General features: G+C 36.9%; 1 protein-coding gene across 1 annotated transcript in view; it reads left to right on the top strand.

Moving 5' to 3' along the window:
• LOC118265544 (uncharacterized) overlaps nucleotides 1–13,089 on the top strand; it is a 117,929-nt gene that overhangs the window by 97,390 nt on the left and 7,450 nt on the right. The window contains exon 3 of the mRNA XM_035578470.2: nucleotides 10,897–11,111. Within this exon, the coding sequence (XP_035434363.1) occupies nucleotides 10,897–11,111 (215 nt within the window). The remainder of the gene's footprint in view (nucleotides 1–10,896; nucleotides 11,112–13,089) is intronic.

Here is a 13,089-nt window from a genome sequence, read left to right as displayed (position 1 = left end):
ACATCGTATTTCGAACAAGAGCGTGAACACGCGTGGTGATTACCACAATTTCGTGAAGGCCTGTATTCAGCTGCGAACACAGAGCGGCTAATTCCACGATACAACTCTCCACGCTAGTCCACACTCGAATACACGATCACTACGAATTTATCGGAGCAAACGCACACTAATGAAACGACTAATAATAACATAAGTACGCACTCCGCAAACATAATTGACCCAAGAATAAAATAGGCTTTGGAAAAAATATGGTCGAAGAAAGACCTTTTTATATTATTTACAAGCACTCTTAATTATTATATCGTTAAAGAACAAGGGCTTTTGTTTAATAGAATCTCTTTCGGTCTCAGGTAATTTCAACGAGCTACAATAAAATTAGCAAGGGAAAATAACAAACGCTTTCAACTCCGTTCTAGGTATATCGTTATGGGCCACGTTATAGAAAGTTAGAATTTTAAAACGCCGCTTAAGAACCCTCCCCGATCGTATAGTACCCACTTAATGTTTTTCGTACTTGGCAAGTGGTTTAATTAAAATGTTTAAACGTTCGCCAAACAGCACAGAACATTATGAAGGAACAAGTATTAAAACGATTAAAAAACAGAAAGTTTCGCTAATTATTTCGTTTCATTTTTTTTACATTTTATTGTACATGAAGCAAAACAGCGAACCAAGTTAGCAATTATCCAGTGAACTTTGAAAACAAGCTTAATTTATTGTTACATGAACGTTTAACTTATACCTTATCATGCAACCGTGGTAGCATTGTTCAGCGAAAATTGAAATATCCAGACCACAGTTCTGTTGTTACAAAGCTTTTTATATTATGAGCTCACATATTTTATTCGCCTATAAAGTTGACTCTGCTGTTTATATGTGCTGTGTACGTTAATGTTATAATTATAAAAGTGCCAACCAATAAGTACCTTCTTTAAGTTGCGCACACGATCACTAGCAGGGAAGAAGCAAATTAAATAAGGTCTAGCTCTTGCTTGCGACTAAACGCGGATAAAATTCCAGACTTTTACATTCCCATAGGAAATTCGGGAAATCCAATCTTTTTAGTGGCAGATATTCCCTTATGTGCCAAATTCCAACTAAGTAACTAAGACTAGGAGTATAGGTTGTACACTGCATGTTGTCAGTCAGTCACTCTATCACCATGATGGAATAGTTTTGATATCAAATTTTAAAGAAATGAAACCGTCAATCAATGTATAATTCCTTAACAAACAAATTAAATTTACAGCCGACCTAGAAGCCTAGATGTGAATGTGTTTTGGTAATCAGCAAATTGGCCTCATTGTATCCACTATCCATTTTAGCTTACAATGCCGGTAAACAGGCTGGCCTACAATTTAGTGCTGCCTACAAAAGTGTTAATGTACTAGGTACGCGAAGTACTTGTATTCTTGTAATCAATGGAAGTGGGTCGCGATTAAAAGGCACTCAGTACGATGCCCATGTGCGAAGTGTATCGACGCCAATGGCACCACCACTTGTGGACGACATAAACCAGATGCCCACACCACATTCAATGCAACTTTTTATACAATTTGTTCAAGCTCGTCTATATTTCACAATAATGATCATTGCTAAACGGAGTGTTTTTGCTTCACTGAGAAATACGTGGATATTGTATTGGCTGGCTAATAAATGGGGAGATGAAATACATAGTGGAATATATCTTGCACCTGCTATTTCGAGATGTTAGCCTAACGTTTCTAACTAATGTATTGTGGGGAATATTAAACATGTAGAACAAAATATATTTACACATGAATCCTTTAATTTTCAAATGGAGTGAGCAGAGTTGTCTCACTGTACGTAAGTCTAAAGCATAAGTGTACCTACTTATGCGTCAAGAGTCAAGAGTCCACTTAGAAAGTAATTTGAAACTGAAATGCCTAATATATTGACTAAAAAAATATAATTGTATTAATCTAAAAAAACAGTAGCGAACCGTACTAATTACACGCTGGATCCAAAAAAAAACTTTGTAGTACTTTTTAAAAATAAATTTTAATAATCACTCTTTTGACTTACTTTACAATTAATTGTAGTTGACTCATCTAATTGTCCTTTCATTTGTAACTTTAATCCGTTTATCTTAGGTTTCAATTTCGCTTGCGTAATTTAAAGGACAAAATCGGGGTCCCTCTGAAAGTTTTAAAATGATACAAGTGTCAAGTTACATCACTTTGATTGGCACGCGATTAAAATGAAATCTTTGGTTCTATAGGAATTATAGTGAAATGTCAAGAAAAGGGCTCAATTAAAAACATAGCATCTAGATTTGAAAGTGATGATGTTCAAATTATGACTTTATGATTTGCTGATGAAGGTTTAACTTGATTTGAAGCGTTGACAAAATTACTTTGGTTGACCTTACTTCTTGATCGAGTCTTGGAAACGACGGCAAAATTATTATAAGTGGGTTTTTCATGTCGAAAGTGTCATCACAAATAATTATAGTTTTGATAGTCAAAACACTCACTAACTTTTACAACGACGTAATGTGATAATATTCACAAAAATATCTGTAGTACGATTTTGTTTCAACAGAATCGATACATCGGCGTAGTAGCTACATGTGTATCTTTTATAGCCTTCACATCTGGCTACTTAAGTAGATCGATTACAAGATTATGTGAGATCTTGGGACAAGCGCAACCATATTGAAAATGGGGTTTGTGGCAACTATGAGACGTCAAAATGAGACATACAGGCAAACATATTAACAAAATTATTATTAACTAGCTTTTGCCCGCGACTTCGTTCGCGTGGAATAGTGACTTCCGGCAAATTTTTGGTTTTAACCACATAGTTCCCGATCTCGCGGGATCTCTTCAAAAATGAGATGTGGAAGATATTCCAGGGAACTCTTCAAAAATCAACATAATGAGCTCTGCGTTTGAATTTAATAGATGTATACTCACTTAGGGCATTGAAAAATTAGTTTAAAAACGGACTAACTTAAAACTAAAGAAAGCTACGAATTACGAATTTATAACAATTAAAAAAGAAACTATATTACAACCTATCCTCTATGCTATAATAACCAAGCTTAAACTAAATAATTTAAAAGAAACGACTTAAATCTAATCTAATTAATTTATAAATTAGACTTACAATTTTATTAAAAAAACTAACTACAGTAACTACTAATAATCGATATCAAACTAAACCTACGTTAAATAGTTTAACCAAAAAACCAGGAAAACCCAACAAATAAACTTATTAATTGACAAATACAACGAAACCAATTTAGAATATACGAAACAGCAGGACCACTACAGACAAATAATCATACGACTGATAATACACTTTTTCTACGATAGTACCGAAGCGCTCGGCCGATACCCAACCAAATGAATGTAACGAAACCATAGCGCGATCTATTTCGATCTATCGAGGATAAAGACAACTTGGATTATTTATTTATACTCCGTTCGGGCATTTTCTTTGTACTAAAAGTTTAATTATATTGATATTATTTTTTTCATACCTTTTTACTATTTATTTACTTTTTTCGATGAATTAAAACAATAACATGAACCGAAGTCGTGTAACGATCGACATAGAATTATCTATACTCCGTTAGAGCATTTTCTTTGTACTAAATGTTTTATTATATTGATATTACTTTTTTCATACCTTTTTACTATTTATTTACTTTTTTTCGATAAATTAAAACAATAACATGACCCGAAGTCGTGTAACGATCGACATAGAATTATTTATAAATAATTTATTTCTTATTTTTATTTTTTGATTTTTGAAATAAAAATATATCTATGTCCTTTCTAAGGTTCTAAACTATATCTGTACCAAATTTCAACCAAATCCGTCAAATAGTTGCGGAGATTAATGGTATAAGCATAGAATGTTCGACGTGATTCTTTAATTTGACATAACTTTTTTATTTATGAACCGATTGACATGAAACAAACACTAAATGTAAATTTAAGCATCCCACAATATATTCGTGAAAACCGCATCCAACTCGGATCAGCCGTTTCTGAGATTAGCGCGCACAGACGAACAGACAAACAGACAAACAGACAAACAGACAAACAGACAAACAGACAAACAGACAAACAGACAAACAGACAAAAATAAAGTTAATTACATTTTTGGGTTCGACATCGACATAACAATAACCCCTGCTATTTTTTTTATTTTTATTTTCAATGTACAGACAGCACTTTTCTACGATTTTATTATATGTATAGAAGATTACTGCCTCGTTGGTCGAGAGGATGCAAGTGTGACAGCTGGACAAGGGGTCTTGGGTTCGTTTCCCGGGTCGGGCAAAATATTACAGGGCTTATTTTCTGTTTTTTTTTTTTAATTTCTCAGTAGTAGCGCGGGATTTGGAATTGTGCTTATCACATGGGAGTGAGAAGACAAATGGTGAAGAGTGGGCAGTGGGTGTACATTACTGTACACCTACTGCCCACCCCTTCGGGGATAAAAGGCGTGACGTTCCGTAGATTATTAATTAATATACAATTGTGTGTGATATATACCTAATCATTAATACATTACAACCTACCTATTATTACCTAGAGGTATTCTTACATATTCTGTCTAGGATTGTATCGTAATTTCTGTGACAGCTGCCAATTCATTACGGCAGGATTATCGCGTGACTGGGAAACACGTCATGTTCGAAATGTGGAAGTCTTACTTACACCAGACCGTTAGACGTCTGCTTTCATAAATGTCAGACAACTCAGCGGTAGGTAAATGTAAGATAGACGTTGTAATAACTTTGATTAGGTAATTATAAGTTTGATAAAATTGTTTCTGAAACTAATTAGTTCATAAATAATACCTATCGATTTTTGTATAATTTTTGCAACTAGCATATAAAGAAGTTTTTGTAAATACTTAAAAGAAAATTAGCATCTTATGATTCTGCAAGTTAAGTTGATTTTTTCTTAGAAAAAGAATATGACTCGCGAAAACCTGGTATACTTAATATTTTTAAGACCAAGATTTTTTTCATAAAATTATAATGATTCAAATAAATCCATTTCAACACGCGATAAAGAAATATAGGCGCAAAATCACGTTCGAAAATCCTGATAAAAAGTATCTAATCAAGTAATAAAAGCTGGTTATAAAACATAGAATGATCTAGAACAAAGATAACTGTCCCAGGCTACTGGGGAGTTTTCGTAGAAATAAAAAAAAAGGCCTTACTTCGATACGGGGCGTCGTATAATAAAAGATGCAAACCGACGACGTTTGCGAGCCGTTCTTGTGATAACGCATTTTTTTTTTTTTTTTTTTTTTTTTAATGGGACAAGCCCGCCACAACCTCCCATACCGCTGCAACTCCTGTAAGCCAGGATCTACAGTAGATACAAACATGAAAACACCGGAACACTGAAGTCCGGCGCGTCCCAGGGAAATGAATGACTGTCTTGGATCCCGCAACGAAACAAATCAGAAGATGTTATTAGAGGAGAAGAAAAGAAAACGATAGTTTCCACTTCCCTCGGTGAATTTAATGCAGGAGACAGGATGACTTAAGCCTTAAGGCACAAAAGAGACTGCACAACTGGGAGAAGCCCAGTCGCCAAGCACCACGGAAATTTTACTTAAAACTAAAATATTAAATGCTAATACTAAATGGGTCCTATGCGTGAGCTGTTATACTTGCTTCCAATAATAGGTATGGCAAAAACGCCTAAACGCACGGAAATTTGCTCGAGACTCCACAAGGTCCGTGTAATAAACTACACCTGATGAAACAATTAAATTATCCAACATAGTGTCACGCTCAGATTGCCAGAGACCACACTCCCAGAGTATGTGATGGGCGGATTGCTCATGTTGCAACTCCGCTGTCGAACATTGGCACCATGGTGTAACGAGTTTAAATGAGAACAATTTGCTTTTAAAGTTCCATGGCCAGTAAGAAATTGAACACAGTGATCCACCTAACCATGTCCTCTCCAGACGCTCATGCACGGAGCGAAAGAATTGATAGAGGTGGCGGCCCTTGATAGAAGATTCCCATCTACACTGCCACTCAGTCAAAGTTCATCCCAGACGTCCGTTAAAGGCTTGATTATCAATTTTGCTTCGATCACGTTTGCTAAAAGTTTGCGGAAAAGTTAGGTCTCGCATTATAGTACATGGCAGCACGTCGCTGCACCTCAAGATCGACTGGAAGTAGTCCCGCGAGCACAGGTAGGGCCTCTGTGCTAACCGTCCTATAAGCCTTACACAGAAAGATCAAGGCTAGACGCTGACCTTGGAGAAGCTTTCGCCGTACCGCGCCTATTGTGGCCCTATCAGCCCACACTGGTGCCCCGTAGCACACGCATCCCAGGTAGGTTGCTCCGTAGATGGTTCTGAGCGTAAGAAAAGAGAGACCCCAGGTAGCCTTCGAAATTCGCGTGAGCGCATAGAAATTGTTTTTGGCTTTCTCACTAATAGTCTTAATATGTTCAATAAAAGAAAAGTTTTTTTCTAGGACTAGACCGAGATAGCAAACCGACTCCTTACGTTTGACGGGAACGTTATTGAATTTAATAGACGGCCATGATTTCAAATTTCCTTTAAGCAATAATTGATAGGTTTTATGGGGTGCAAAAGTTAATCGATTACGTTCGCCCCATCGCGAGATCCTACTGAGGCAGTCCTTAGCTAAATTCTCTAGTCCGGCTCGAGTATTTGATTGTATTAACAAAAGGCCATCATCCGCATACCCAGTCAACGTACAACCAGAAGGAAGGGGGGTCGCGAGCAAGTCATCAAACCCTAAATTCCACAGATACGGGCCAATAACCGAGCCCTGAGGACATCCCATTGACAACGACTTCGACCGAGAAAAATTACCAAGTTTCAGTTTTACAGAACCATGAAGAAAATAAGTGTATAATAGTTTGTATATGTTACTAAAGCAACCACGACCCTTCAGTTTAAGGAGTAGCATTGGCCACCACGCGTTATCAAAGGCACCGGAAATGTCTAGAAAAATGCCTACTACATATTTGTGCTCAGACGAAGTCACTATGGTTCGGACAGAGAGAGCTGCGTCTACAGTAGATTTACCCACAGTAAAACCAAATTGATTATTGTGAAATTTCGGTCCACCGGGCAGCAAACGAGGAACGATAAGCCGCTCAAGAAGTTTTCCTAATGATGGTAAAAGCGTAATAGGCCGGTATGACTTAGGGTCATCGGGTGGTTTATTTCCATTCTTAGGTATTATGCGAATGAATCCACGTCGCCATATACGAGGAAAGACGCCCTCCGCTATACAACGATTAAAGACAGACAGGATCGCGTCAGCCGCAGATTTGCACGCTTCTATTATCATTTTATTTGAAACTTTATCCTCACCAGACGATGATTTCAATATGATAACGCATATTGAAATCATACATTACTTCGACGCTTCTGTATTACCAGTACACCTGATACCAAAATTGCTTGTTAGTATTCAATGTATCGCAGCCCCTTTTTTACTATCGCACGTTTTAGAGATGATTAAAAAGTAACTGTAATTTAAGCGAGCGATACAATTTCCACACAACACTTTGCCATGAAATATGCACAAGAATATTTTGTAAAAACGCTGCATTCGTGAGAATTATAATTACGTAACGAGCGGTGTTTGATGGCGTCATAAAATTTGCATTCGGTTTTTTTTTTTAATTAATAGAGTAGTTTCATATACATATGAAGATAAAACATTTTGAATTGTTCATTTTCACTGAAAACGTATTGAAGATGATTAGGTGTTTATGTATTGTGCAAAATTTTTACTAATTAAGTTACATTTTAGCTCCTGAACTCCTGAATTTTTATACACTACTGCTTAATATATGCACTAATTGATTACAGTATACCTACAACAATATCATAATATATTACGTAACACCTTTCAAAACGGTGGAGTTTACGACAAAAAATATTTAATGTACAGCCACAGAAAAGGTTACTAGTGTAAATAATAAAATAAAATAGAATTCCTTACAAACACTACATTAAGCAGTCACCAAATATGAGGCGTAATAATTCACAACACATTCCCCACAATGAGCTATATTTTTACATGTTTTATAGGAGCACTTTTACGACATTATAACTTTCGCAGAATAAAATATGTACATATATCCAAAAAGCCGGTAGACGACTTTATCTGATGGCAACCAAAGACGTAAAAGAACTATTAATGCATAAATACATTGGTACTTGTATGACTATGTATTAGGGTTGAACTTGAAAGAGGTAATTATTCGTCTTTTGAGGAATTTTACTGCATATGTGGAGTAAGAAGTGGTTATTCTAATTATTGGTAAATTTGTTAATCAAGTATTTGGTCCAGCAAACTTCGCACTGCCTCATTTTCATTGAATTTAATGATACAAGCTGGGTAAGAAAACTATGAGCAAATCACTTCAGTGATGACACAGCAGTTCATTATTTAATTGTCTTTATTAATGTTTTGTATTTGTTTTTGTTTCCCGGGCCTATAAGGGAGAATCATTTATTTCAGACATAACAGAATACTCCTTAATTTGAAAAAAATATTGTATATAATGTATTTTTTATTACAATATTAATTTCACTACACAACCAAAAAATTAACTACTCCCTGTTTTAAAACTCATTTCATGACAAATAACATTAAGTACCTACTTCTACTTGAAATTGAAAACTTTGGTCTGTGCCCGGTTTTTGTTTTTTTTATAACTCCCAAGGAATTTCAACGAGGAAAATCTTTGAATTTGGTTACTATACGATGGACGTCCGTCAATTCTGAAATATAGAGGTAGCAGTCAGGTTCCCAGGGCGACAACGTTATACCTAGAAATAACTTACTCGTGGTTCGATATGCAAACTTTGTGCCTACAATGTACTACCCTCTCCCAATACTTATCAACTACGCTTATTTATTTTAGTTTACAAACAGACTCATCGCCAATATAAACCAAACTCGAACTAGCAAACTGCGCATTATTCACTAAATTGGCTTCGTTTTTATTTGTCTTCCGTTCAGGATCCGCAATAACGAACGCAATTATTCAAAAACCAGTTGAAGTATTCTATCGATACTTATTCAATTCGATATTTGCTCAGCATCTAGCCGAGGAACAATGTTACATTTACTGAACCGTAGTATTGCCTCCGATTGTTCTGGATAGCGGCTAGACGAGACGGACCGGAGGAGGGCTGTCCTGTGCGTACTTCAAATAATGTACACTCAGCCCCACCGTAGCCGGTGTTATCTGAAATGAAAATCTTTAGTCATGAACACGACGAATTTAAGCTTTTCAATACATTGTTTGACTTATAAATAAAAAATGGCGAATTAATAAAACTCCCGTGTCCCTTTTAATGATTTTCGTTTTTAATGATGTTCTCCCAAGGTTTTCTATAGGTATGAAACATTTTTTTCGGACAGCCATCATTAAAAAGTATGTCAATGTTATTTTGTGTTTACGCGTTCTGTGTAGCTTTTGATCCTCGGATCGATAGTACCGCACCTCACTTGAATGTACTGATTGGTACAGACTGAGTACTAGCTGAATAGTGCTTAAAGTGCAGCGACTGGTTCGTGCACTATCTCCGCCCGCCGGCCCCGCTCGTCTGCTGACACCACACTTAGCACCATTTCCGTCTTCACTAGAGTGTACTAGCCCTCTGAATGCGTGCCTAAGATAACTAAATATCACGCGCGGATAACATGCTCTTTTGTGTACGTGAATATGACGTCACACCCTATAAAGTGGAGGCACGTAAACCTCATCATTATTCGGTCACTTGTGTTGAATATTCTTGGTAACATTCACTATGCTTGAACGTTTTTAAGAATGATAAGCATTGACACCCACCTGTTTACAATTAACGTAGTTCTCTATTACATACGCCTGATTCCAAGAATGTGAGGCGAAGAATGCCCATAATTACGGCCATTGTTCGCTGTCAATTAAATACCGATTTTAATCAATACGTAACCATCGCCACTTTGAATTGCTCTACTGTACCTACTGTAAGTAGATACACTAACTGTGTAGGCGGTTGAGTAGAAGCTAAATAACATTTCACCCCGACATTTCCATGCAAGTCAGTTGGCTGTGACGAACAAGGCGAGATAAATCATTTCAAATGAGCGTAAGACATTGGCAGAACGATCGGTCGGAATTTTTATTAACCGTCTGTTCTCGTGCGATCGTCTCGAAGCTAAATTGTTGTGCTAATATTGGCATATGCCGTTACTGTTTGCTCGTTGTCTTTATTCACCAATTTACTTACATTTGAGCTCGCCCCGCGGGTCGTAAAGTAATATTATCCACCGTTGGGCGAGGGCAATAGTGCCTCTTTTACGGGCCGCGAGCGAGCGTCACATGGGAAATTATTTGACGTGGCGTTTAATGGATTTTTGCCTTCATAACACGCTACCTACAGCCAAATAAAAATACTGGTACCTACCAACCCACTTATATAGTTATACTTGCATATGTTAGCAGAGTAGCTTTTATTGGAAAAGGTTTTAAGTACTTTGGTTGCGGACAGTGTTCTCTGTAATAGTGTTGTTGTTTTTATTTTCTCCGTTTACTGTTGTACCGTCGTCTTTGTCACTATTTTTTAAATGATTCAGTGGTAAAGAAAAACAGTGGTTAAAATTTTAGGTCCCGAAATAATATGAGAATTTGATAAACTGCTTTTGAAACTTTGTAATGAATGATTAAGGATACGGTTGCAAGACTAACAGATAATATACAACTACCGACCTTTGACGTTGTAAAATGTGGCATCGGGATCTTTAGGGAAACAAACACATACACAGGATATCTCGAATTTCCTACTGAAACTGGTACCAAGAAAGTTTACATAGATGCGCTTAACAGATATATTTCTTTGCAGAATACGGAGTTACCAGTTTGGAGCTGCTGGAGCTGCGCGTGCCGGCGCACGTGGCGCTGGGCACGCGCGCGGCGCTGGCGTGCCGCTGGGCGCTAGGCCCAGCAGACGTGCTCTACTCCGTCAAGTGGTACAAGGACGGCAAGGAGTTCTTCCGCCACGTGCCGCGCGACCACGAGCCCCGGAGGAAGTTCCCTCTACCAGGAGTCGACGTGGAGGTATAATCTATTTCATGTATCTCAAGTAACAAGAATTGGACATTATTATTATTAATCTTAATCTTTATGGGTTAACAGAAAAGTCTGAATAAATATTTACAAGACTACAAGGGTAATATTTGCAGTTATATTAAATGAACATTGACGTAGATATTCCGATTTTGCTTTGTATGTATTCCTTATAGAATCTGGATTTAATACAGCGTCATGCCATCCTATTGTTTGGGTTGAATGGAATGTAAAGCAAAACCGCGATCCGGTATACAGTGATATTTCCTCGTAATTAAATTACATTTGTATATCTGAACGTACAGCCTGGAAGAAGTGAGAATGTTTGTACATAATACTGCTACTTCGACGGCAAGTCACTAAAATGTCAAATTACTCATACCTGCTTAAACAAAATTGATATAGACGTTCACGATACTGCGGTAAGTGAGACGAGCGCCGTATACCTAAGAAGTTCCGCCTGCAATCGATATTCATGTCACACTTTTAATATCTTTCGCGTAATATTGTCAACCACTTAGTTCCAAGAGTTTCGATACTCCGCTCCCCAGCCATGCAGGTTGTTCCCAAACAATTGTGTAAATGCCGCGGCTGAACAGATAATACGGATGAACTTTTAGAGTAGATACGTATAATTGGATTAATCCGGTCGTGAGTCGAGTTTGCTTAGGTCTCCCCGAGAGGAAACAATATAAAACTGGACCGGATATTACGCGGTGAAGAGGCGCAGGTGTAAACACACGCGCTCTCATGCGGGACTCATTTATACTTTCTTTCATTTAGCTGCCGCCGCTTATCATCTACAACCCATTTACAAATTTTTATTGCTTTTTTATATTTATCGAGCAAACAAAACGTAATGAAAACAATATCTCCAAATAAATGTAACATTCACGAGAGTTTTTATGTGCGGAGGTATCCGCTCTTACATTATACACATTTTATGTGCTACGGAACCACATAACTCACACAGAGCATTACAAAAAGAAGTTGGAACGAGTTATTGCACGGGTTAATAACTGTTAGCAGATTTTTTGTAAATCCTTTTAGTAAAAGTATCGCTAATAGATATTTTCCTAAGACCACCCTGTTTACTCCGGCGGTTTAATAACGAACAAACAGAAAATAAACTCTAAGAGCGTTGCAAAACATTGGCGAGAGTCTGGGAAAATTTTATAACGGGGCTTTACGTATGGAGGTAAATAATTTAGATGGGCAAATAGCCTAAGGTTACTTTGAACTTTGTAAGCAGTTTAAATCTATATATTAATGGTGGGCAACAAGTCTCCGGAGCGGACCGCCGCCGGGAAGAGCTAATGACAACGTTATAATTAAAGGTGCGCGCAGGGCGCCGCGCCGGGGCCTACACATTAGCGGACCTGATTTGCTTAACTTACTGCGCTTACGCTTTATTTCCATTGTTTATCCTAAGACTCCGCAGATTGGATTAAGTGTTTAACAACATTTTTCAGTAATAAGAATTTTTCGTCGGCGTTTCCCTAAGTTTAATCAAGTTATATTGAGTTATTCAATTAAGCGAGAAGTCAAACAAATAATTTTAGGTAGGATTTTCTTATATTAATTTATAACAGATTTCTGTCTCGCAAGATAAACGAGGAGGTATCAATTTTTTTACTTTTGTTGACTTTTTAAGTGTATCTTTCGGTAATTGAGGACGGAAATATTATGGCACACCTATTGCAGTATTTAAGTTATTAAGCTTGTAAACATAAGTTAATAAGTATCTACTTTTGTAAATAAGATAGTTATAATAAACATTCGATAGTTACACTTACGAGAAACATCGTGTTTGTCGATTTAAGCTTTTACGCGTTTAATGATAAAACAACATTTGCGATACCAAGAATTGTTTATTAATGTTGAAATTGAAATACCTACTAGTCTTTCCTGATAATTTATTTTGTAGAAAACAATGGTTCGTTGTTTTTTTCAATTTACTTACTGTAAC

Source organism: Spodoptera frugiperda, chromosome 28 (assembly GCF_023101765.2).
Source record: "Spodoptera frugiperda isolate SF20-4 chromosome 28, AGI-APGP_CSIRO_Sfru_2.0, whole genome shotgun sequence".
NCBI classification, from domain to species: Eukaryota; Metazoa; Arthropoda; class Insecta; order Lepidoptera; family Noctuidae; genus Spodoptera; species Spodoptera frugiperda.
The sequence above is the reverse complement of the archived record's forward strand: the minus strand, read 5'-3'. Positions and strand labels throughout refer to the sequence as shown.